We start from the raw sequence: 23,839 nt of genomic DNA, 5'->3' as shown, positions 1-23,839 counted from the left end.
TCCTATTAGTGATGTCGTGTGGAAAAAGTTGAACGAGGTAATCAACCGGAAACCCCGAGCTACTCTCCTGGAAGAAATCGTAGCTGATGGTAAAATCCTTACTGGAGTAGAGCTATCGGACAAGTTTAACAAGTATTTTCCCGTACTTGGTGGCAACGTTGAGGTAAATAACACAGAAATTTTGCATAATATTCCTGAAACTGAAAATACAATATTTTTACGGCCAACAGATACTTAAGAAGTTGTTGTCGTTTTCCAGTCTTAAAAATAGTCAATGCAAAGATGCTGATGCCCTTGAAATCATCCCAATAAAATATGTGCTTGACATCTTAGCTCCCGTACTAACGCATATTTTTAACCTTGCCTTGCAAACTGGCACTTTCCCCAGAAATATGCAATTGGCTAGAGTAACGGTTACTTACAAAAGGGATGATGAAAACAAAATAGGCAATTATAGACCAATATCTATATTACCAGTATTTATAAAGGGTTTGGAAAAGATAATAACTGTTATAATCAAAGCTTTACACAAAAGTACAATCTGACCACAGACTGTCAGTACGGTTTTAGGGCACGTCGCTCAACGGAATCCGCCTTCGTAGCCCGGAAGGAAGCAATTTTGGAAAACATAGAAAATAAGCTAATGACGCTAGTCATATGCATATATTTTAGCACAGCGTTTGATAGCGTTAATCACCTGCTCTTCCTCGCTAAACTGGGACGATACGGTTTTCGGGGGACTCCCACGGCACGGCTGCGGTCATACCTAAGATCTCGAAATCGGTTTAGAGATATTAATGAATATAAATCTCGTACTAATCAAATAGCTGCTGGGGTGCCGCAAGGTTGTATTCTTGGACCGTTGCTTTTTTTATTTTAATAAATGACATTGTGCGTATAGACACCATTAAGAGGTTCATTATCTACGCTGATCTACGCGTACTGATCTACGGTGTACTGGTCCGCGGAAAGGATTTGCCAGACATTTTGCCCAATGCAAATCGTATTTGTTACCAGCTTCAAAGTTGGTCCAAACTAAACGGTCTATCACTGAATGAATAACAAACTAAGGGCATTTGTTTTCGTTCTCGAGGTATATCTCTTTAGATTTACCGAAAAGCGTTACATTGGGACCCCATACAATAGATAAAGAAAATCTATAAAGATACTTGGTGTTATATTCTCCGAAAGTATGAGTTGGAATGGCATATTATTCTATCTGCTCAAAAGAACGGACGGTTGCCGGTGCCATTAGCAGACATCGCCATGATCTCCCAAGTAACATCAAGATACATTTTTACAACTCCCTCCTGCAGTCGCACCTCAATTATTGCGTATTAGTATGGGCAAACACCACTTCACAGAACTTGCGGAAACTTGTTCTAATACAAAAAAGGCCGTTCGGGCTCTAGATCATGTCTCGTACTGAGAGCACACTCAGCCACTTTTTCAAAAGCAAGAATAGCTCCGTGCCGGTGATATATACAACGATCAGCTACTGCGCAGCTACCAGAAATCATCGCAAGGAAAACAAAGTTCTTTTTTTAACTGAAGCTGCCCTGTCAATGACTCATAACCTCTATTCTTTTCGGTACCTGTCCCCATGGCAAGTTCCATTTTCACGTACTGACTACGGGTGCCAACGAATTAACAGCACCATGCCTATTCTACTTAACAAGTTTGACCGTGAACAAAAAAAACATTTTATTGTTAAACAATCAAGGCATTTTAAATCTAGTTTAGATGATAAAATGTGATTTCACTGCTGCGAACACGATGGGATTTCTTTTCCTGACGTTACAAAACTCGCAATACTTCTATAGTAAATGTACGCTATCGTAATTCCTTTTTTTGTGCTCTCTTGCCTGTTGCAGTTCATGCATAAGTATATTTTAGTACAGTACACTGTATGTACTCCTGTGGTGCCGCCAAACTGATTTTATCGTATTTTAATATTTTATATTCCTCTTACACATGAAAAAAGTATTTTTCAGAGCGTTTGTTTACATATACCCTCTAAGCGCACACGCCGTTCATTGCTGTACGGGGGCAAGGGCCCTGTCAAGCTGCTTCCTGCAGCTTTTTTCCTTGCCCCTTCGATGTACCTTTTTTTACTTGTATGTAACTGTGAGCAAAATGAACTTTGATTTTTTTTATTTTGATTCGATTATTCTGCCCGTTTTCAATGAATGCCTTGCAATTTATGGCGCCCACTGCTGACACAGCACGGTCGCAAATTGTTTTTTGATGTGAGGAAAACTCCTATCTCATCGGGCTCAAGTAAAAGCTATTCAAAACCAAAAGTAACTGTAGCAGCAACAAACAGAACAAAACGACAACAGCAACAGTCCGGTCAAGAACAAATCTAAGTCCAGCAAAACCGCACTAGGCGTGTATAGCCTGCTCATCATAAATATAAAATACATAACGTATCATTGGCACAACCATGAAGAATGTTCTTACCTGTTTGATCATTCAGCCATTACAAAATGTATAAGGTTTTCTAATGTTCTAAAAGGCACCTGCCGTGAGTGATGCAAAAACATTATCACGCCTGCCATTGCAGGTTCAACAACTTCGAGCATGACCCCTTGGCTGTGTGTCCTGAGTGCGATCCCAAGTACAACGCCGAAAACGCCTTGTCAGCACGGAGTGACCTCAGTCCTCCAACGGGCAAATATCCCTTTCTGGAGATGGAACACCGGCCGCACGGTGGAACCGACGCCAAGGTAAGTGTGTCGCAGCGTCCTCTGCTAAAAATCATTTAAAGATTAAAGAGATGCGACAGAGATCAGAAAGGTATTAAAGACGATAGTCTTTCTTGGCTTACGTAAACGCAAGAATTTTGGTTTGCATGTCTGTATGTCCCTCGAGTCTACCGCCAACCAAAATGGAAAAGAATTCTTGAACGAGCTATTTGCATAGTCAAAACATTTCCGTACTACTCAATCGGACGGCTCTGCTCTTGCTTATCAACATTATTGAGCGAAAATAAAAGATTAGGAATACTTCAGGCAAAAGAGCAATGCACAAGTGATAGCTGCAGTGTTAATTTAAATAAATACCTGGTTACATTATTATTGAGATAGCAAATAAAGAATGTTTGACGCAAGAATACCTGAAGCTTTTACGGTGGTACCTTGGGACCGAATTACAAAAAGTCTTACAGCATGAAAAGGTTCAAGATGAAGGCGCGCAAGTTGCGGACCTCGGCAAAATTGAATTGGCGTGAGCAAACCTGCACAGGGTTTATCGCAGGAGAAGCGAAGCTGGAGGGAGAAAGCGTAAGAGGTTAGCGGGAAAGAGGAGTGACACGTTTACGTGGCAGTGGTGGGATACCACGGTCGTCTTTCGATGACATCTGCGGCGAAGGAAGCAGATACTCAGCCACTTCTTAGCCTTGTCACCGATATGGCATGTTCGTAAGTATGAAGGCAAGCTACGTGACACATACGCCGAAAGAGTACGCAGTCGGAGAATAACGGGTGTGCATAAAGGCCTTACCAGGAGCACATGGACCGAAATAGAAGCCCTGTGCCAAGGAGAAAGGCTCACTGGAAAGCTGGTACAAGCGCACGCTGCGAACCAATTTTATACCTAAAAGCGATTTCTTTCTATTGAAAGCAGCTTGCAGTTTGATGTGGCTGATGTCTATGCACGTTTATTGGCAGTGCTCAACGCCTGACCCATCCGATGAAGGGACTTCTAAGTTGAATAAAGTGTGGAAGGATTGAAGTTTAAATGAATTTCTTCGATCATCCCGAGAGGTACACATGCATATGTTCTCGTGACAATGGCGCCTTTGGAAACACACTCAGATTATACGTTGCCAAATTACTTTTGTTGGAAATTTCAAGAAAGAGAAGTGAGTGAGAGAAATGAAGAGAGCAGTAGACGCCGTCGCCTTTCTCTTCATATCGCTCCATAAATAGCCTTCGACGAGGTGGTGGGGGTGCACTAATGAGAGGAGCACCGGTCAGGTTCCAGAACGACGTCATGCGGGGGCCTGTAGCCTAAAGTCGATGTATAAATTTTTAATCCCTTGGCATAGGGTTCGACACAGAGAGAGAGAGAGTGAGAGAGAGAGAGAGAGGAACCACTTTATTTCTGGCAACATTGATTACGGGGAAGGGATGGCAGCTGCCTGATGGCCTGCCCAGCCACGAGGGTCCTTGCAGTTGGAGTTTCCTGAACCACCAGGGGCAAAGCCTACTCGGTGCCGGAAAACTCCCTGTGGGAGAGAGAGAGAGGGAGAGAGATGAACCGTTTATTTGAAAGGTCTTTATTGGACATGGGTAGGTTCCTCCTTCAAGGGCAGCTGTTTCCTCTGCCCCAGTCTTGGCACTAAAGATCAGATACTTCGGAACCCCAAGGTTAGAGCTGGTCAGAGCTGCCTCCCATAGCTCGTATAACTCAGTGTTGGCGTTTACTGAGGGCCATATAATACGACAAGCCCAGGATGCACAGAATAGAGTGGATATTTCACCGTAATCATTGCATGCGTTTGAGAATTTCTCAGGGAACATTTTCGATAGTCGGAGGATGTTCGGATAGGTATTCGTCTGTATTTGTCTGAGAGACTGATGCTCTGCAGCTGTTTAACTTTTACCTGGAGGAGGAAAGCGAGCTCTGGCTTTTCTTTGAATGTTGAGTCGTGAGGGGTGAGGAAGCTAGGACTACTGGCTGAGTGGTTATTAAGTACTCGCGCAGCTTGGTCTGCTCTCTCATTACCCTCAAGCTACTCATGTCCCGGTGTCCAAATGATGTTTTGGAACATAGTAATACTGAGAGGTAAAGTTTTTGTGAACCTTTCGTGTATTCGGCCATTTATAATGTTTTCTACAGCTTTCTTGCAGTCCGTAATTACTTGGAGGCTTTTTCCTTGGAATTCTCCATACTTTACGGCCAATAGAACAGCGACAGTTTCGGACTCCTCTGTGTTGGTGTTTGAGGCAGTCCCTGATTTCTCCTTCTTGGTCAACGATGACTAAGAAGGCATTGGTCTTATCGTAAAAGGCAGCGTCAGTATATACAGCGTATGGGTTTTTCCCAACTTTCTCCGTAGGAAATTGACCCTGGCTTTCCTTCTGTCTTTCTGCAAGTTTCTTAGAATGGGGAGCGCTTTCAATTTCTCTTTGGTGGCGTTGCTGAGGTCTTCTTTGTCGATAATTGATTCTACATCTAACCTGGAGCCTATTCTTTACCGAATGGCCCTGCCAGTTCTCGTCTTTTGCAGATTTCCTTTTGTGAAACAAGAGTATCTTCACAAATTTCTTCAAAAGTGTTGGGCACGCCGAGATTCATGAGTTTCTCATTTGCCTTATGGTTGGGAAATGCTAGAGCCGCTTTGTATGCAGTACGCAATATAATGTTGGCCTATTCCTTTTCCTGCCTGTTTAGAGAGTGAAAACGCAGACGTAAGCAACTCTGCTCAGTAAGAATGCATGCATGATACGCAACATTTCTTCTTCATTCAGCCCTGCTCTCTTCCTGGTTACCCTCCTAACTATCTTTGCAATTCACCTCGTGGATTTTTTAAATTTTGAAATTGTCAAGTTTCTCTGGAATTGCTTGAAGCATTTCCAAGGAATCTTAATTTGTCTTTCTCTGATACTTCGTGGTCCCCAAGCTTGACTTTCATCTCCCCTAGGCTCCTACATCTGGTGTCATCAACTCTGATAACTTCAGATGTTTCTTGTGCGCACTCTGGGCCATTATCCCTTGCCAGCTTTTCACCCCAGTTTGTGGCTTCTTGGAGTGCCTGTTCCTTTTGAGCCAGGGAGCCTTTAGTGGCCCAGATGGTTATGTCATCGGCGTACAAAATGGAACCTATGTCGCGCATGCCTTGGAGTTTCATTGCTATGTTAGTCATTGTAATATTAAAAAGCAAGAGGCCGATAATAGATCCCTCGGTGCTCCTTTGTTTGTTATTTTGAAGGAGTCGGAGCGAACGTTTTCAATCCCAATGAATGCTGTGCGGTCTGATCAGAAGGCTTTGACATAGTTGTATGTCCTTACCCCACGGCGAAATTCGTTAGGTGCTTGTAGAATGGCCCTGTGGGACACATTATCAAAGGCTCTCTTTAAATCTAAGGCCAAGATAAGCTGTTCGCCTCCTCTTGGGATGTTCTGTCGCACTTCTTCCTTGGGGATCAGAAATGCATCCTGCGTGGAGACGCCCGTTCTGAAACCCAACATGGTATGTGATACAAGATTGTTGTCCTCGATTGACAGTCTGTTCATAACGACTCTTGCGAAAGTTTTTCCTCGTTTGGGTATTGTATTGCTGTAAATGGATTTTTTGCGTGTGGGTTTGTGCAGCTTGACTGTGTGGGGGAAATGGTGCGCTTTTACGAAGAGCCCAATATTGGCGGCAGCGTACCCTACCGACGACAGATGTGCTGGAGGCAACGCCGGCGGAGAGGCCGGCTGTGCTCGGCGACTTCTTGATATGATATTAGTACATATCGAAACACCGTTGAGACACTGTGGTTAAGCGTAAGGTAAGGTCCTGCTCGGCTGGTAAGTACTAGAGATTGATCATGGGCCGCCTCATTAGGTAATAAGTAATACAAGTGATTATATGGAGCGAACATATTGATTGAATTACCCCCATGCTATAGCACCCACCCAAAAGACCCCAACTACCAATCGACCTACCCAAAAGGCCAATTGAAATCTGACTATCACTAAAACAAGCAACGAGAGCAGCCATAGGACTACAAATGAGTACAAAGTACAAAGGACTACAAAGTACAAATAACTGAGTGTGCACCTTAAGTCATCTCTATCCTGGGTCCAACACATTTTCATCTGCCCTGATGCTTCATGCAAACTTGGATTCCTGAGCCAAAATCTTCAGTTGGCATCTTTTGATATTAAATGGCTGGCATACCTAACATTCGTTCGCCCTAAGCTGGAATACGCATCATCTATTAGGTGCGGAGTACCTTAGGACCGCACAATGTCCGTCCGCGTTTGTGCGCATAGCATTTACAATCGCACAAAATCACACAGGCACGGCCAGGATTCAAGCCTGTGTCTGGTAGAGCAGACAGACTTAGTGTCAGTCGTCTGACCCATTGGGCTACGACCGTGAGTTAGTACCAGAGAATAAAACGGCTTACTCCCTCGCCTATAAAGGTGCAGAGTACCTTAGGACCTCCCAATGTTCGTCCGCGTCCATCCGTGCGCACACCATCATCAAGCGAAAATCAAGCGAAAGTAGATTTGAGCCGTGAATTGCAGTGTCATTTATGAAATAATCAAGGCGCAACTCACGGCTCAAATAGAATGACGGTCGGGGCGCACATCGGATGTCACTCGGGGCGCAACGTAGATGTCATTTCGAGTCCATGTACTCAGCACCCTCATCACCATCTACGGAGTGAAGATGCTGCCATTTTTGAAATCGTTCGCAGTCATATCTTTCTAACGATTTGGAATCAATTCAAAATCGCGCAGCTGGCTTTATCACGTCACAGTACTCGAACGAAATAAGTGTCACATCGCTCAAACAAACCCTCGGTATTCTCAAGCTTGCATCTCGTCGCATTATCTCTCGCCTGCGCCTTCTTCGTGCTTTCTATTACCCTCCTGAAACAAGACACGCTTTATTGATGCCACCGTGACGAACGTCATCCCTTTTGAATTACAATCATCCCATTGCCCGAATCAACTGCCATACGTCATCAATGAACTTTTCCTTCTTTCCTCGCGCTAAAATGATGCGGAATGCATTGCCGCATGATATCGCCTCATATAGCAATCGAAACTACATTTCTTGAGAAGCTAAACCGTCCAATTGCTACGCTACTGGTATTTCTGTGATTGAACCCTGTTTAAGTGTGTGTAATGCTGTTCTGTGCGGTGAGTTGTGTTTTACCTCTGTAATATTGTAATTATTTTTGCCTTCCTTTTTGGTTACCCTTGTTTGTTGTTCATAAGCTATATACCTATATACATAGGCGGGTATATAAGCTATATACCCCCCCTATGTAATGGCCTGGGGCCTTTAAGGTGCAAACAAATAAAATGAAATGAAACACCCTACGGACAAGGTTTCGATGATAGCTGCTCTCAACTGGCGCAGGTGGTGAACTCCACCATGATGACTAGGCACTACATCTGGACGCAGTGCGGCCCCACCTGGTACTACGGCGAGTTCTTCGTCTGGAGCCTGTCCCCGTTCCCGGCTGTGCCGCATGCGGGGCAGCCTGACGCCTGGAGTTTCCCGCCCTTCCTTCAGGACTGGTAGCCTCCCAGTCATCGCCGGTTGAACGCTACGCCTCCTGCCTTTAGGGAATAAAGTTGAAGAACGAATTCGCTTTTGTGTCCTCCTGCCTGCAGAAAAACACTAATTACAAAAAAGGGAATCTGCAACGCTTCCAATGAACGATCTAACTCGTTCCTTTCCGTCTTAAAGCACTGCGAAAGCTATAGTTAGTGTCAGCCTGGAGCGGCACTGCGCACCTTGTTCGACTGAGCGAATCCGTCTCCTGTTTTTGCTTTGCTTCTGTGGCTATCTTTTTAAAGCGGCCATCCAATGCGCGCATTGCGGCAACTGACGGAACACCGGCCAATAGTAGCTACACCACTGTAATGACGTAATTCCAGTGGTCGGGGAACACCAACACTGGGAAAGAGAGAAAAATCTCTTGAGCAGGTTTCTAAGTTACCTGATGCGCATAGAAGGAAGGAAGGAAGTAAACTTAATTTTCCTAAACACCTTTAGTCCAGGGCACCGTCTTGGGAAGCTGTGGCCATTGCTTCCTCCACCCTGGACGTCAGCAGGAGCTGTGTTGCAGCGCTGGGGTGAGCCAGACGTGCCTCCCAGGATACCAGAGTTGGATTCGGGATGCGGGTCAATAGCAGCACTGTTTGGCCAAGGTACTTTTCTACGCATAAACTTAAATACTTGACGTCTTGATTGATTACCTTCAGCAAGTATTAAGATTTCAAAAAAATTGAAAAAAATGTGTTCCAGAGCCTCTTTGGCGGCGTCATTAACTCCCTCAGAACACTCATCAGCTCATGCTTTTGTGGGGGTGTCGTGAGGAACGAACCTGATTTCGGTCAACTGCCTAATTACAAAAAATCTGCGGTTACCAACAAAGCTGATCTCAGTAGATAAGAAACATTGGTTTGTCATTGGACGTTCACCAGTTTTTGTTGTTAAACAACAGGCAGACTTAGCCTTGCAAGCTGTGCTTGCAATTAATTGTTTTCCCCTCTCAGCACGTTTTTAACACTGTCCGTAAAAAATCACCAAAAATTATAGACATCTGTCTTTAGAGAACTGGAGGACCCGGTGCAAAATACCTTTCCTCGTAAACTCGCGTCCGTTAGGGAATATTCCGTATTCCAAAGAGACATGCCCGGTGACTCGCATTCCAAGTTCATTTACGAAAAAGACCACTCTGTCGCATGCTCTTAAAGGCTTGACGTTTCAAGCTTGAATGCCGAAAGCAACTCCATGATTGGGTGCATAAAAGACGCTTCACATTAAAAATCAGCAGGGGATCAAGTTATTCAGGAACTTCGGTAAATCATGAAATTTACTTATCAATATCCTCGATGCAAATTTGACCAACTGTGAAGTCTGATATTTCCCCAGACGGTTCGTGTTTTACAAAGTGGTGAAGTTTTAAAAGGAGAGCCGGTTTATTTATTTATTTATTTATTTATTTATTTTATTTATTACTGCAATCACCTGAAGTGATTTTAGCAGGCGGGTACAAAAGAAAAGAAATATGAGTATAACACCAGACAAACAAATGGAAAAATCACTCACATTTCACATAGAAAACACCCATATAACACAATGCAAACAACGAACTATCACATGTGTTTTACAAACGTAAGCAAACGTAATGAAATCATACCGATGAAACATCTCTCAAAGTCTTGCGGAAAGAAAACAAATCTAACATACAAGTAAAATTATTTCTCTTCTACTCCAGACCAGCGGAAAAGGATGCTAAATATTGTTTTATGACTTGGTGGTTATTTGAACCACCCGTCGCAGTGGCTCAGTGGCTACGGCGTTGTGCTGCTGAGTTCAATTCCCGTCCACGGCGGCCGCTTCTCTGATGGAGGCGAAAAGCAAAAATGCCCCTAAAAGCCCCCAGAATGATCCAACCACAATATGGCAGTGGAATTGCCGCTCGTATCGCAGCAAGAAACACTGATTATCACTTTTTGCATCTCAACACACACCGAAAGTCATTGCATTGCAAGGAACGGAGACAGATGAAATACAGCTCAGAGGATACCAAACATACATTGCAGATTCCAAGGCAGGGACGGCTATCCTCATCCAGGCAAACCAAACGGCCCAAACACATTCTCTTCCAACCTTATTGGATTATACACTTGCCGACCTCATCCCACCCAGGTAGACTCGAGGAAGCCTCTTCATCCTCGACATATACAGTCCTCCATCTGCACCACTCGGTTAGATTGACTTCCTCTTCAAAACAGTAAAGCAACGTACAAAATGCCATGCCCTTGTAATAGTAGGAGACTTTAACGCACACCATACTACCTGGGGTTATCCGAGAGATAACAAAAAAGGCCAGCAGCTATACGAAGCCATCTGAAAGCATAACCTACATTTGTGCAATGTCTTTAATGTCCCCACCAGAATTGGAAATCGTGTTTCTAGAGACACGACGCCGGATTTGACGTTAACTTATGGTGTTAAAGAACCCATCTGGGAATGCCTGGAAGAAGCGCTGGGCAGTGATCATTATATAATACAGCTGATGCTCCCCCATAACACAGCCCAACAAAGCAAAATAGGAACAGCCCGCATTACTGATTGGCGGAAATTTAAATAGACAACACCAGCAGGTCCCATTGATGAAATTGAAAGATGGACGGAGCAGATGCTGGAAGCCGCAAAAAACATACTAAAGAATTCACATTAACGCTGGACTGCCCGACCATAGATGCCCATCTTATGCACCTTTGGGAAGCCCAGCGGAGTCTCACTAAACGGTGGAAGAAAAAATGAACAAATCGGAAGCTCCGTATTCGTATCGCTCACCTGACACAGAAAGCCACCGATTATGCAAGACAACTCCGTCAACCAAATTGGTCTCAATTTTGCACGACTCTCCAGGGCACCCTTGGAACTCGTCGCACGTGGCATCTCCTTCGCTCTCTAATGGGTAGCAAGGAAACTAAATCAGCCGCGTCGCATCAACTAAAACACCTCATTCACAATTATCAAGGCACAGAAGAAGATATCCTGGAAGAATTAAAGAAACCGTGGGAAGACACAAGTGACAAGGCCCCACTACCCCATGAACCGTACATGGGTGGCTCAAACCAAGAAATGGATGCCTTATTCACGATCGCTGAAATGGAAGCGGTGGTCCAAAACTTGACCCGAAATACTACACCAGGAAAGGACAAGATTCCAAACAAGCTGCTACGAAATTTGGACACCACGGCGTTAGAGGCTCTATTAGAATACATTAACGAACATTGGATTGCCGGAGCACTCCCATCCCAGTGGAAACACGCCGACATTACACTGATACCAAAACTCGGTAAGCCACTAGCCCCAGGAAATCTGCGACCCATTTCCCTCCCATCTTGTGTTGGGAAGTTATAAGAACACATGGTACAAAATCGGCTTTCCCCGTTTATCGAAGATGATGGGCATTTCCCAACAAATATGTATGGATTCCGCCCCCATTTATCCACGCAAGATATCCTGCTGCAACCTAAAGAATAAATAATAGACAGGGTTTCCACTTCGCACAAAAGATGCATACTAGCTTTGGATATCAAAGGAGCCTTTGATAATGTTAACCACCAAGCCGTTCTCCGTGGACTAACCTCAATTGACTGTGGCCAGAGGCTATATAACTATGTTGCGGCTTTCCTGACAGGAAGCACGGCAACCATCGGAATAGGCCACCTGCGTTCAAGAACATTTAAAACAATACCAAAGGGCACTCCACAAGGTTCGGTGATATCACCGCTCCTATTGAATATAGTAATGAAAGATCACCCTCGAATACTCAATGACATCCCGCATCTACGGCATGCGCTTTACGCCGACGACTTGACCCTTTGGACCCCACGGGATCAATGGGGGAGCAACAAGACGCCCTTCAATTAGCCATCGATAAGGCACACGAATACCTTCGTGCCCGAGGACTACAATGCGCCCCAGAGAAGTCAGCTCTGCTTACTCTAATATCTGGGAAAGCTACGCAGAGGAAGAAAAGCATCCCTGAGCCCGCGGTCACAATACAGGGCAAACCAGTTCCCAGTGTGCCTCATCTGCGTATTTTAGGGCTTGTGAGTTCCAAAAATGGATCAGGAATGCATACAATTGCCCCTCTCAACCGCACTTTCAGCCAGTAATGCACCTCATACATCGGGTGTCGAATAGAAGGTTTGGCTTGCTGGAGTCGGATACCCTGCGCATCATACAGGCACTGCTCATCAGCAGGGTCGCATATGGCACTCCCTATCTTGCCCTTAAAACAACGGAGAAAGCCAGATTGAATACTATAATTCGACGAGCTTACAATTATCGCCTTAGGACAACCATCAAAGATATCAAGGAAAAGGTTGCTCCAACTGGGAATACATAATAGTTGGGAGGAGATATAGGGAGCACACCTAACCTCTCAGCTTGAACGACTGAAGCTGACTCACACGGGAAGGACGACTTTACGACAGCTAGGATATGCGACGCCACCCAGGCAAGAACACAAGATACGTGTTCCATTAGAGATTCGACAGCACATCCGAGTTCTACCGATACCAAGAAACATGCACCCCGTTCATAACAAGGCACGCCGCATCGCTAGAGCTGAAGCCGTCAACGCCAAGTATGGAAATAACCCAACAACAAGATTCAGCGACGCAGCCATATATCTAAATCAACCAGCACACGCCGTCTGCGTTGTTAACGCGGCCGGTCAGGAAATGACAGCTATGACTGTGCGTACAGCCTCAACAGAAGCTGCAGAGGAAGTTGCAATTGCCCTGGCTGCCACGACCAGCGAGGACTTTTTTTATAACAATACTGCCTCGCAAGCGGTATGTCGAAGTTATCAGCGGGGGCGCATCTCTACACCAGCACTGACAATTCTGAAAAATATTGCAGAACTACCTGATATGGAAATCGTCTGGGCTCCTGGGCATGAATCCATCGACGGTAATGAGGCGGCTCACACCGCTGCCCGCGCGTACATACACCGGGCCATTACCCGAGACGGAATGTTCTCCGCTGACACCAAAACGGACCCACTTCTCCGGTACTCAGACGTCCTGGGACATTATAGGCTCGGCAGAAGAGTATTCCCACCAGCTCATCCTCAATTAAGCACAGAAGAAGCCACCACTCTTCCGCGATTGCAGACAAATTCTTATCCCCACAGCACCCTCCTCCATTCCATCTACCCGACTCAGTATCCCTCCCTTTGCAATTTCTGCCAAACGCCGGGCACCCTGTACCACTAGGTATGGGAGTGCCAAAAAAATCCAAACCTACCCCCAATCCCCTTCCTAACTTTTGAGCAGTGGATGGCTCGTCTAGTCGATCCGGACCTTGGACCCCAGCAAGAACTGGTCAAGAGGGCCTGGATGGCAAGTCACAGACTGGGTATCCCGGAATAAGGATGCCCTCCACCGGGCGAGTGCCCATCCATCAGCATTTATGCTCAATAAATGTTTATTCTCCTTCTCCTCCTCCATGTGTACGAGATTTCGGGGCACATGATAACCAGGTGGTCAAAATTAATACGGAGCCCTCCACAACGGCGCGCCTCAGCGCCTGCGTTGCATCGGCGCGTTATACCCTACAATCAATCAATCAAATCAGTTATTTGAACTATTGCAATCTTGCACGGTTGTAGGTAAAAAAAAGCAACTATTGGGGGCGTGGAACGGAGTTATTGCACGATCATGGCATTGTCAAGTGGCGTAACCTGAACAAAATGAAATAATTTTTACAACTTACTACTAAGGCTTGACGCTGGGCTAGTTGGGTACACATTATTCACAATAAAAAACAGCGCAGGGACGAGGACGAAAGAAGGACAAACTACAGCGTGAGATGTGACAAACTCTAGTTAGTCACTTCTTTCGTCCTCGTCCCTGCGTTGTTCTTAATTGTGAATAATGTTTACAATATCTATCTTGTAATGTCCATTTATTAATTTATGTAGATATTTTAATTGTGATATACAGTTTCTTTCTTAAAGCGAAGGTAAGTTTGCTCATAACAGTTCAGTTACCGAGGTTCGTCCATAACTGTTATACGAAACGAACTGCTGGTCTTTGTATTTTTTGTACTTATGAATGTTAATTTGAGTAGAAAGATCCCAGATCACAGCGGCATAATCAAGTATGCGCAGCACTATCGATTTGTATGCAAGAATACGGACGGATGGAGGTGAAAGTCTCAAAGTCCTTCGTAAAAAGAATAGTTTCTGGTTAGCCTTTCAAGTTACTATGTCAGTGTGTTTTGTCCAGTTAAGATCGTTTGTTATCCAAAACCCAAGATATTTGTCGGATTAAACCTCGGAAAGAATGGCATTGGTTGTAGAGCCTCAAAAATTTAATTTCTTTTTCCTATGCGAAATGGACATCTACACTATCTTTTTTAAAATTGATTGGCATTTGCCAAGCCTTGCACCTAGAAACAACCCTGTTTAGCGACTCGTTTAACAACACTTGGTCCTTCGGGGATTCAATTTTAGAGTAAATAACGCAATCGTCGACATAGAGCCTAACATTTACAGGGATATCATTTACTATGTCTTTAATAAACCAAATAAATAGAAGGAGACCCAAAACCCACCCTTGGGGGACGCCAGATTCAACGGCAACCCTGTGAGTGGAATGAGTGTAAAAAACTACCCATTGTTCCCGGTTTTTCAAGTAAGCCGATATCCATTTAGTAAGTTAATCATTCCCGAGAATCTTCTGTAATTTGTATATAATTTATTGTGCGAAACGTTGTCAAAAGCTTTTGAAAAATCCACAAAAACGGCGTCTGTTTGTTTGCCATTATCTATTGAAGTAGTGAAGTCGTGTATTGTTCATACCAATTGTATCGTTGAACATCCCTCCTTGAATCCATGCCGATGGTCGTTTATTACGTTATGTTCGTGGAGAACATTCGAGGTAGTATTGGGGATAATGTGCTCGATAAGCTTACAAACGGTTGATCTTAGCGAGACAGGACGATAATTTTTCACACTGCTTAGTTCCTGATTTATGAATAGGCTTGACTCTCGCTATTTTCCAGTCGTTTGGAACCTGGCACTTGCGCAGCGATTTTGTGAAAAGAACATGGAGGTACTTCGACAACCATTCATCGTATCTTTTTATGAAGGCTCTAGGGATATTGTCTGGTCCAGAAGATTTTCCGGTATAAATGTCCACAAGCATATTTAATATGCCCTATTCGCTAACATCATCATCGGGCATTAGCGGTGAAATAGTTTCGAATAGCGGTAATACAGAGTTGCCACAAGAAAAAGCCGATTTGAAATGATCGTTAAAGGCATTTGCAATTCAAAAATTGTAGTGGGTGAGACTTCCGCCAACATTAGACTTGACACACTTTCGATGCGGGCGAAATTCTCCTGAAAACTTCTCGGGACACGAGGTCAAGTTATTCGGCGAGCAATAGCACAATAACGCTGCTTATTTGTTTTAATTTGATGCTTTTATTTTACTGGGAGGTAGGTGATTTGTTCTGGATACGTTACGTTCAGTCTTCATATTTTTAAACGCTTTATTTGCCATCTTAACCTCAGTGTCACTCAACAAATCCGCGGATTTTTCCGCTTTGGTTTTCAGTTACCAGAGTCACGAATGATTCTGTGCATTCTGTGGCAATGTCCTTAAACTAATTACACGTATTATGTATATAGGTTCATTATTCGCAAAGCCGCCAAAGTGGAGTAAAAGTACATCTAATAATACCGGTATCATCTGCACGAATAAAAATAGGAAAATATAAAAAGGTTAATTTCTTGCCGATAGCTGTGTCACTTAGAGTGAATAACACATCATGATGACAGGAAACTCCAAGAAATATCTCAGTACTTGGTTGAGGTGGAATTCCGTGGTTAACGAAGGATATAAGGATTCACTGAGAGGTACCCTGAATTCTTGTGTAGCCTTCAACTCACTGAGGGAGGTCAAAGCTGTAACAAATATTAAGCATAGCTTCAAGATTTTCCAATCTACGTTAGGTAAATTATAATCACATGTCATTATCATCCGGTCCATCTATTTTTCCTCAATCATGCTTAACATCCAATTTCAAATAAATTTGGGATTCCTTCAGCACATCAACAGTAGCGTTTGGGAGCCTATAAACACCTCCTATAATGTACCGGACGTCGTTGTGGTAAGCCTTACAAAAAATACCTTCTGCTTCTGTATATCTGCCGTTCAATATATTTTAAGGTATTCTTTAAAAAGTACACAACCACCGCCTCCTTTGCTACCACGTCCATTTATGTATGCGCTATAGCCAGACGGAACAAACTCGCTATCGTAAACCGAGTCGTTGAGGCAACTTTCCTTCAAGAAAGCAATAGCAGGCTCAGTGGCATTTTAAGAATGGTCCTACAATTTACTTTTATTATTTTTAATTGGCCGGGGTGTTTTTTTGTCAATTCGATTTTTTTGTTCAAGCTAAAGCGTAAGCCCTTTTCTTCGTACGATGCATACAAGACGTCGTCAACCTTAAGGTTATCATAAACTAGTTTTGTCTTACAGCCACGCTCTCTTCTGAAGTTTCCCACAATTGCTTCCGCGTTTCTCGAACTCGTTTGCAAAAGTCTTCAGACAGTGACAATGTGCTTTCTTTTATTTAAATGCACTCGCCAAAACGTTATTTGCTTCCAGGTAGTCAACAAATCTTATTGTCACAGGTCGTGACCTGTCATTTGTTGTTTTGCCAAACTTATAACATCTTTCAATGCCAGTTACCGTTATTTCTAATTTTTGCTCAAAAATATCTTGTACTTTGGCTTTGAGATCCTCATATTCTTAGTCAGAGGGCTCCTCTAACCAGTAAATAATTTATTTGTCCGGCTTCTGTTCTTAAGCTCACCAACTTTGCTAATGAGCGTTTGTACTTGCTTTTGAAGCTTTGATGTTCACAACTTCATATTATTACCCTGGTAAAAAAAAACTGGTTAATTCGTTTAATTTCTGTTCAAGGCTGTCTATGCGATCAGCTAAACCTGAAATTCTTTTTTTCATTCTTTCCTTTTGATTCCTGAACGCATTCCGTGACAGAAGTGAGCTTTTTTTTACCTTCTTGCAGTTATTTCAACACCTCTTCGATAGGAGACCCTGAGTTTGATTCAATATCCCCGCATGCCAAAAGATCCCTTGGCAACAAAACAACACCGTTAACAAAGCAATAAACACGTAGTGGGCTAGGCAGCAGCACGAAAAATCGGTCATAACTACGAATACAGCAAGCAAGATGGTGGCGAATAACTTGAAGCACAAAGCAAAAAGGATTTCTTAGTATCTTGCCTGTTGTGCTGCTGCCATGCCCACTGGCGAACGACGGGTTTGGAGGTGCTCTTATAGTCATTGAATACGTCGCGTGATGTGACGTCACAGCAGCAGAAAGCCAAGCTTGCACTAGGAAGCTACGTTAAGCCATTTCACGCGCGGTGTTCTTTATAGGAGCCGTCAGTTGCAGAACAGGCCCTGATCCGTCTTCCACGCGTGTCCCTTGAAGATAGCCCGGTGCCAGACGGATGCCCAGAAAAACCTGAAGCACAAGACAAAAAGGATTGCTCAGCCTGTTGCCTCTTGTGCTGCAGCCGTGCCCACTGTAAAACGCCCACTATAAGCTTTTAGTTCCGCAGCTGTGCGTTACCAGAAAAAAATACCAAGAAAAAAGTGCCAGCATCTCCACTCCGTGGAAGATGGCGAGGGTGCAAAGTACAGGGTTTCGAAATGACATCCAAGTTGCGCCCGTACTGACATCCGATTGGCGCACCGACCATCATTTGATTTGAGCCGTGAATGAAGCTTGATTATTCCCTAAATGCAACTTAAACGAGCCATGAAGACAAAAGACAAGTTACTTTATTAGAAAGACTGTTTAGTCCCGATAACAATGGTACCAATATCATTGCAATCTTCGAACAAATAACGGAGATATTGAAGAAAACGCGTGAAGCAGTCGCGACCCCTAGCCAATTTCCCGCAACTTTTCTATGACATCACGGAACCTTGTTTGTGCGATTGGCGGCCGCCTAACTGATCTGTCGCGACGACACATGACTGGACATCTGTAATGGGGCCTCTAGTTCTATTTGACCGCATCACGTGAATGCTAACGTGCAGTCAACGCACTAAAAATTATATTTTATTGTTGGCCCGTATGACGTCATTCTTGCTCATAACACGTCACTGTGGGGCAAAATTTGAACGTTTTTAAATACTTCTTGCTTATTTTTCGTTAAAAAACATCTTTTGTGGCTCTAATGGAACTGAGTGAGATACTGGATCCTAGTTCTTTCAAATTAAACGAAGTTGTATTTTCTCTTCGTGGTTCCTTTAAACTCACGCCTCAAGTCGAATTTCGCTTGATTTTCGCTTGATGATGGTGTGTGCATGGAAGGACGCGGATGGACATTGGGAGGTAATCGGCACCGTTACACGCGAGCGAGTAAGCCGTTTGACTCTCGGGTACTATCTTACTGTCGTAGCCGAATGGGTAAGACGACTGACGCAAACTCTGTCTGGTCTACCAGACACAGACTCGAATCGTGCCGGTGCCTGTGTGATTTTTCGCGATTGTAAAATGCTATGCGCACGGACGCGGATGGACATTGCGTGGTCCTGAGGTGTTCCGCACCCAAAAACCGAGCGCACGTGAGCATGCGCTTCGTGAAGAGCGCCCAGCGTCGACCAGGCTTGCGCCCCACGAGGAGCTCGCAAAAAATGGCAAGAAAAATACCGAACACACGGCGTTGGTGAGCTCGACATTCTAGAACGCTCTGCAGAGCGTTTGTGGCATGATCTCTCGCGTGCTTTTTTTTTTCGCCAGTTCACGTGCGTTCAATCCTGAAGTTGGAGCACGCACGCCGAGTTCGCGCTGCAAAAGCGGAGCTCCCGAATCCGGTTGCCGCAGGTTCTAGCGCGTCCTAATGCGCTTACCTTCGGGAGAGTTGTGAAAGGCTGCAGACAAAACAACCCGGGCTTCCAATCATGGAGAAATTTCAGCAACAAGTTCACTAAACCATGTGAGGTGCAATAGAACGCAATCAACGCAGTGGGAGGGGCCGCCAGCTCTGGTGTTTTTCCAGCCTTGCAAATTACTAGCGCAAGCTGCGCCAATTTCGTAAAGACGCCGTCTTTGTTGGACTACTTGAACGCAAATATTTTGGCCTGTCTGTATGTCTGTCTGTAACTCGATTCAGCCACCCGGCCGAAGTGAAACACAAGCTGCACAACAGTTTTATACACCCACAGCCAAATCTAAACGTCTCTGTCCGATGGCAATATGCACACTTAACGTTGTTGAACAAGAACCCAACATTGCACAAATATGAGGCAAACCTCTAAACATAATTGACATTTGCAGTGTTCCTTAATAATAAATTCATGGATTATTGTTTCAGCGATAGCAATGAAATACTGCATTCAGTGCATAAAAATTCTCTCCGTCGCCTGCCGTCTCCCGCGCCACTGTAGTTTCTAGCGGCATTTTAAGAAATCAAACGGAAACAGTTACGAAAGGTTTCACTACACAGTTTCCACGTTCCGCTTGGAACGCACGTGGAGTAGGGGGACGTGGTTTTATAAACGTTGCAGTAGGGTGCCTCAATTCACGGGCGTCTCCGCCGTACGGCAGCGCTGGCATCGAGGAACCCGGCCTGGATCAGTGGAACGCGGTAAGTTTAAAGTGACTTGAGCAAACCTCGAGCGTGTGTACCTTGGGAGGGGCGCGACGGGAGAGGAACAGCCTGATAGGCGAGCGGGAAAGCGAAGGGAGGCATTTACTTGACAAACTTCGACGAAATGTCGACATTTGCAAAGAAAGTAGCCGATACGGGGCCAACTTTTTCCTTGGGAATTCATGGTGCTAACGCAAATTTCCCAGGACCCCAGAACGAAGTAAAAACGACGACGAAACTCATGGTAGTGTGTGATTTTTTTGTTTCTTCAGCTTCGTCTTGTGTACCCCTTGCGCATATGCTTGTCTTTCCTATCCTTATCTTTCTCGTGCTCCACAAACTGGGGGAAAGCACTTTCTCACCCCCGCACAAACCACGACAACCTTCACAGCGTGATCACTAGCGTGAGAAAACGACACTCGGTCAACCACTGGACGGGCGCTCTCTAGCATTCATTTTATGTCTGGTTTGGTTTTTTTATAACACGTTTACTTTATTTGTTCCAGTGTTTTCAGCGCCCCTACGTGAAACATATTAGCGTGTGTGAGCTACTATGCTGGAAGTACGACACCAAGACGTCGAAAACTCGGTTATTGTACAAAAATACACTTTACAGAACACCAAATGAACTTTCCAGTTCTTGCAGTGCGTGTTAAAAACAAATAAAAAAAGGAAGTTCAGGGAGGAAGTTGTAAAGTTGGCTACTCACTCAGGAATTTATGCTGCTGGCGAAATCTGACTCCAAAGATATCTGCGTAAATAGGAGAATTTTGAAACGCCTGCTCGGAGTGCTTTCATGTAGAATGAATACTTGCACGAAATGCCCCACAGTTATTTTTAAATTACGCAGTGCAAGATAGTCTAAGCACAGGACACGGGCGGCGATGTTTTATGCTTCAGCTCACCTATTCACAGACGCGAATTTATACAGGGCAGATAAAATAGGCAAGGAATATGCGGAATCGACTTGCAGGATCAGTGTAAGTGCGCATGTACTGTATGGCCACGTCTCGCCATTACAAATATTGTCGCACGTGCTGTTTCAACCCACCATATTTTTTATGCAAGAAGTGCAAGTGTTAGCAATCCCACTGTAGTTGAATGCCAATGAGGTAGCAAATGGGGGCTACGACGCCACTTGCAACCCCAGAAAAAGTAACTCTGAGATTTTATTACTGAATTTTAGGTAATAGTAGTACCGAACCATACATTGGCAAATTTTCGGTGAGGCTATTATTTCAGTTAGATGTTGCACAAGATTTTCTGAATAATTTTTCTGAATGTTCGGGTCGCCACCCGAATGCTCTCGGACACAGTCATTTGCTTTCCTTACATGTGCATTGGTGTCATCAAAGCAGCCACGCTGAGCCACGGGCTCATGAACACGGTGAGGTAAAAGGAAATGTGGAAGCATGGTGTGGGTTTTAACGCGAAAACACTTAGCCTCTTTCATTTATCCATTTCACTGGCCAGGGAATGCTCCGGACCAGCACCTCGTTTGTTTCGCCCGTTGATCTATCGCCCCTTTTAATCCTGGACTGCGTAGTAGCGGCTCATACCTGGTCTGGGCAGCTAAATAAAAGAACTAATTTTTACGCAAGGGTCTGGCGAAACCAGTATGACGCCGTTTGCATCCATACACGCAAAACCAGATTCATTCTACTAAAATAACGAAGTAAGTGTCGCCGCTGGCGGTATTTGTCAGCTGACTAAACGACAAAGATCGACCTTTCAAAAAAAGGTCGCTGCGGACAAACGAGACATTCGCGCTGTAATTAGTTTTAGTCCCTGTAAAGCTGCGCTAATTAAAAAGCAAATCGACACTCAGAATCAGAATAACTTTTATTACGTTAATAAGTTAGGTTCCGTTGGTAGGGTATGTATATAAATAGCTATATATATATATATATATATATATATATATATATATGTAGCGAATCAGAATAGGTAATGAGGGGCTCGTTGAAAATAACACAGAAATAAGGGTTGGCAGTCGAGAAAACCTCGGAAAGCAAAGGGGAGGATGTGGTAGATTATTGAAAGAGATTAAGAATTTGGAAAGAAAGAAAGAAAGTGAAGAAAAAATGCCCGCCAGGTGGGATCCGAACCCACGACCTCCAGAATACCGGTCTGGTGTGATAACCACTACGCTACCGGCGGGGCAATTTTCCCATTCACTTTCTGGGGTATTTATATTAGGTATGTTTGTTTCCTGTGCTTGGGGGTGGTAGCCAGCGCCATTCGGACTAATCAGGGTGAAGGGGACCTTCTTTTTAACCCCCGGGTCGTGACTCGAGTGTCTACGACATGTCCAGTATGGTCGACCAGCTTTGAACCCTCTTAAGCTCCCTTTGGCAACAAGACTGCCAGAACAGAGGCCCTCGCTATGCATGTAGCGAATCAGAATAGGTAATGAGGGGCTCGTTGAAAATAACACAGAAATAAGGGTTGGCAGTCGAGAAAACCTCGGAAAGCAAAGGGGAGGATGTGGTAGATTATTGAAAGAGATTAAGAATTTGGAAAGAAAGAAAGAAAGTGAAGAAAAAATGCCCGCCAGGTGGGATCCGAACCCACGACCTCCAGAATACCAGTCTGGTGCGATAACCACTACGCTACCGGCGGGGCGATTTTCCCATTCACTTTCTGGGGTATTTATGTTAGGTATGTTTGTTTCCTGTGCTTGGGGGTGGTAGCCAGCGCCATTCGGACTAATCAGGGTGAAGGGGACCTTCTTTTTAACCCCCGGGTCGTGACTCGAGTGTCTACGACATGTCCAGAGTGGTCGACCAGCTTTGAACCCTCTTAAGCTCCCTTTGGCAACAAGACTGCCAGAACAGAGGCCCTCGCTATGCATGTAGCGAATCAGAATAGGTAATGAGGGGCTCGTTGAAAATAACACAGAAATTAGGGTTGGCAGTCGAGAAAACCTCGGAAAGCAAAGGGGAGGATGTGGTAGATTATTGAAAGAGATTAAGAATTTGGAAAGAAAGAAAGAAAGTGAAGAAAAAATGCCCGCCAGGTGGGATCCGAACCCACGACCTTCAGAATACCGGTCTGGTGCGATAACCACTACGCTACCGGCGGGGCGATTTTCCCATTCACTTTCTGGGGTATTTATGTTAGGTATGTTTGTTTCCTGTGCTTGGGGGTGGTAGCCAGCGCCATTCGGACTAATCAGGGTGAAGGGGACCTTCTTTTGAACCCCCGGGTCGTGACTCGAGTGTCTACGACATGTCCAGAGTGGTCGACCAGCTTTGAACCCTCTTAAGCTCCCTTTGGCAACAAGACTGCCAGAACAGAGGCCCTCGCTATGCATGTAGCGAATCAGAATAGGTAATGAGGGGCTCGTTGAAAATAACACAGAAATAAGGGTTGGCAGTCGAGAAAACCTCGGAAAGCAAAGGGGAGTATGTGGTAAATTATTGAAAGAGATTAAGAATTTGGAAAGAAAGAAAGAAAGAAAGTGAAGAAAAAATGCCCGCCAGGTGGGATCCGAACCCACGACCTCCAGAATACCGGTCTGGTGCGATAACCACTACGCTACCGGCGGGGCGATTTTCCCATTCACTTTCTGGGGTATTTATGTTAGGTAGGTTTGTTTCCTGTGCTTGGGGGTGGTAGCCAGCGCCATTCGGACTAATCAGGGTGAAGGTGACCTTCTTTTTAACCCCCGGGTCGTGACTCGAGTGTCTACGACATGTCCAGAGTGGTCGACCAGCTTTGAACCCTCTTAAGCTCCCTTTGGCAACAAGACTGCCAGAACAGAGGCCCTCGCTATGCATGTAGTGAATCAGAATAGGTAATGAGGGGCTCGTTGAAAATAACACAGAAATAAGGGTTGGCAGTCGAGAAAACCTCGGAAAGCAAAGGGGAGGATGTGGTAGATTATTGAAAGAGATTAAGAATTTGGAAAGAAA

General features: G+C 44.6%; 1 protein-coding gene and 1 non-coding gene across 5 annotated transcripts in view; one reads left to right on the top strand and one right to left on the bottom strand.

The window, feature by feature from the left end:
• The window catches only part of LOC144172563 (putative phospholipase B-like 2), a 103,997-nt gene extending 85,976 nt beyond the window's left edge, over nucleotides 1–18,021 (top strand). Inside the window, exons 8-9 of one of the 4 annotated variants that reach the window (XM_077701233.1) lie at nucleotides 2,567–2,729; nucleotides 17,698–18,021. In XM_077701233.1, coding sequence (XP_077557359.1) covers nucleotides 2,567–2,729; nucleotides 17,698–17,874 — 340 coding nt within the window. In that variant the 3' untranslated portion in view covers nucleotides 17,875–18,021. Of the gene's footprint in view, nucleotides 1–2,566; nucleotides 2,730–6,321; nucleotides 6,476–8,092; nucleotides 8,315–17,697 lie in introns of those variants that run through there. The other 3 variants (XM_077701230.1, XM_077701231.1, XM_077701232.1) reach the window with 3 other exon arrangements.
• A 4,450-nt stretch (nucleotides 18,022–22,471) lies between these two features.
• Nucleotides 22,472–22,544, bottom strand: Trnat-ggu (transfer RNA threonine (anticodon GGU)). The gene has a single exon. It is a non-coding gene; the product is annotated as a tRNA-Thr (tRNA).
• Nucleotides 22,545–23,839: the final 1,295 nt, after the last annotated feature.

The sequence above is a fragment of the Haemaphysalis longicornis genome, unplaced genomic scaffold (assembly GCF_048455015.1).
Source record: "Haemaphysalis longicornis isolate Haplotype H1 unplaced genomic scaffold, Haemaphysalis longicornis Haplotype H1 scaffold_234, whole genome shotgun sequence".
Taxonomy (NCBI): domain Eukaryota; kingdom Metazoa; phylum Arthropoda; class Arachnida; order Ixodida; family Ixodidae; genus Haemaphysalis; species Haemaphysalis longicornis.
The sequence above is the reverse complement of the archived record's forward strand: the minus strand, read 5'-3'. Positions and strand labels throughout refer to the sequence as shown.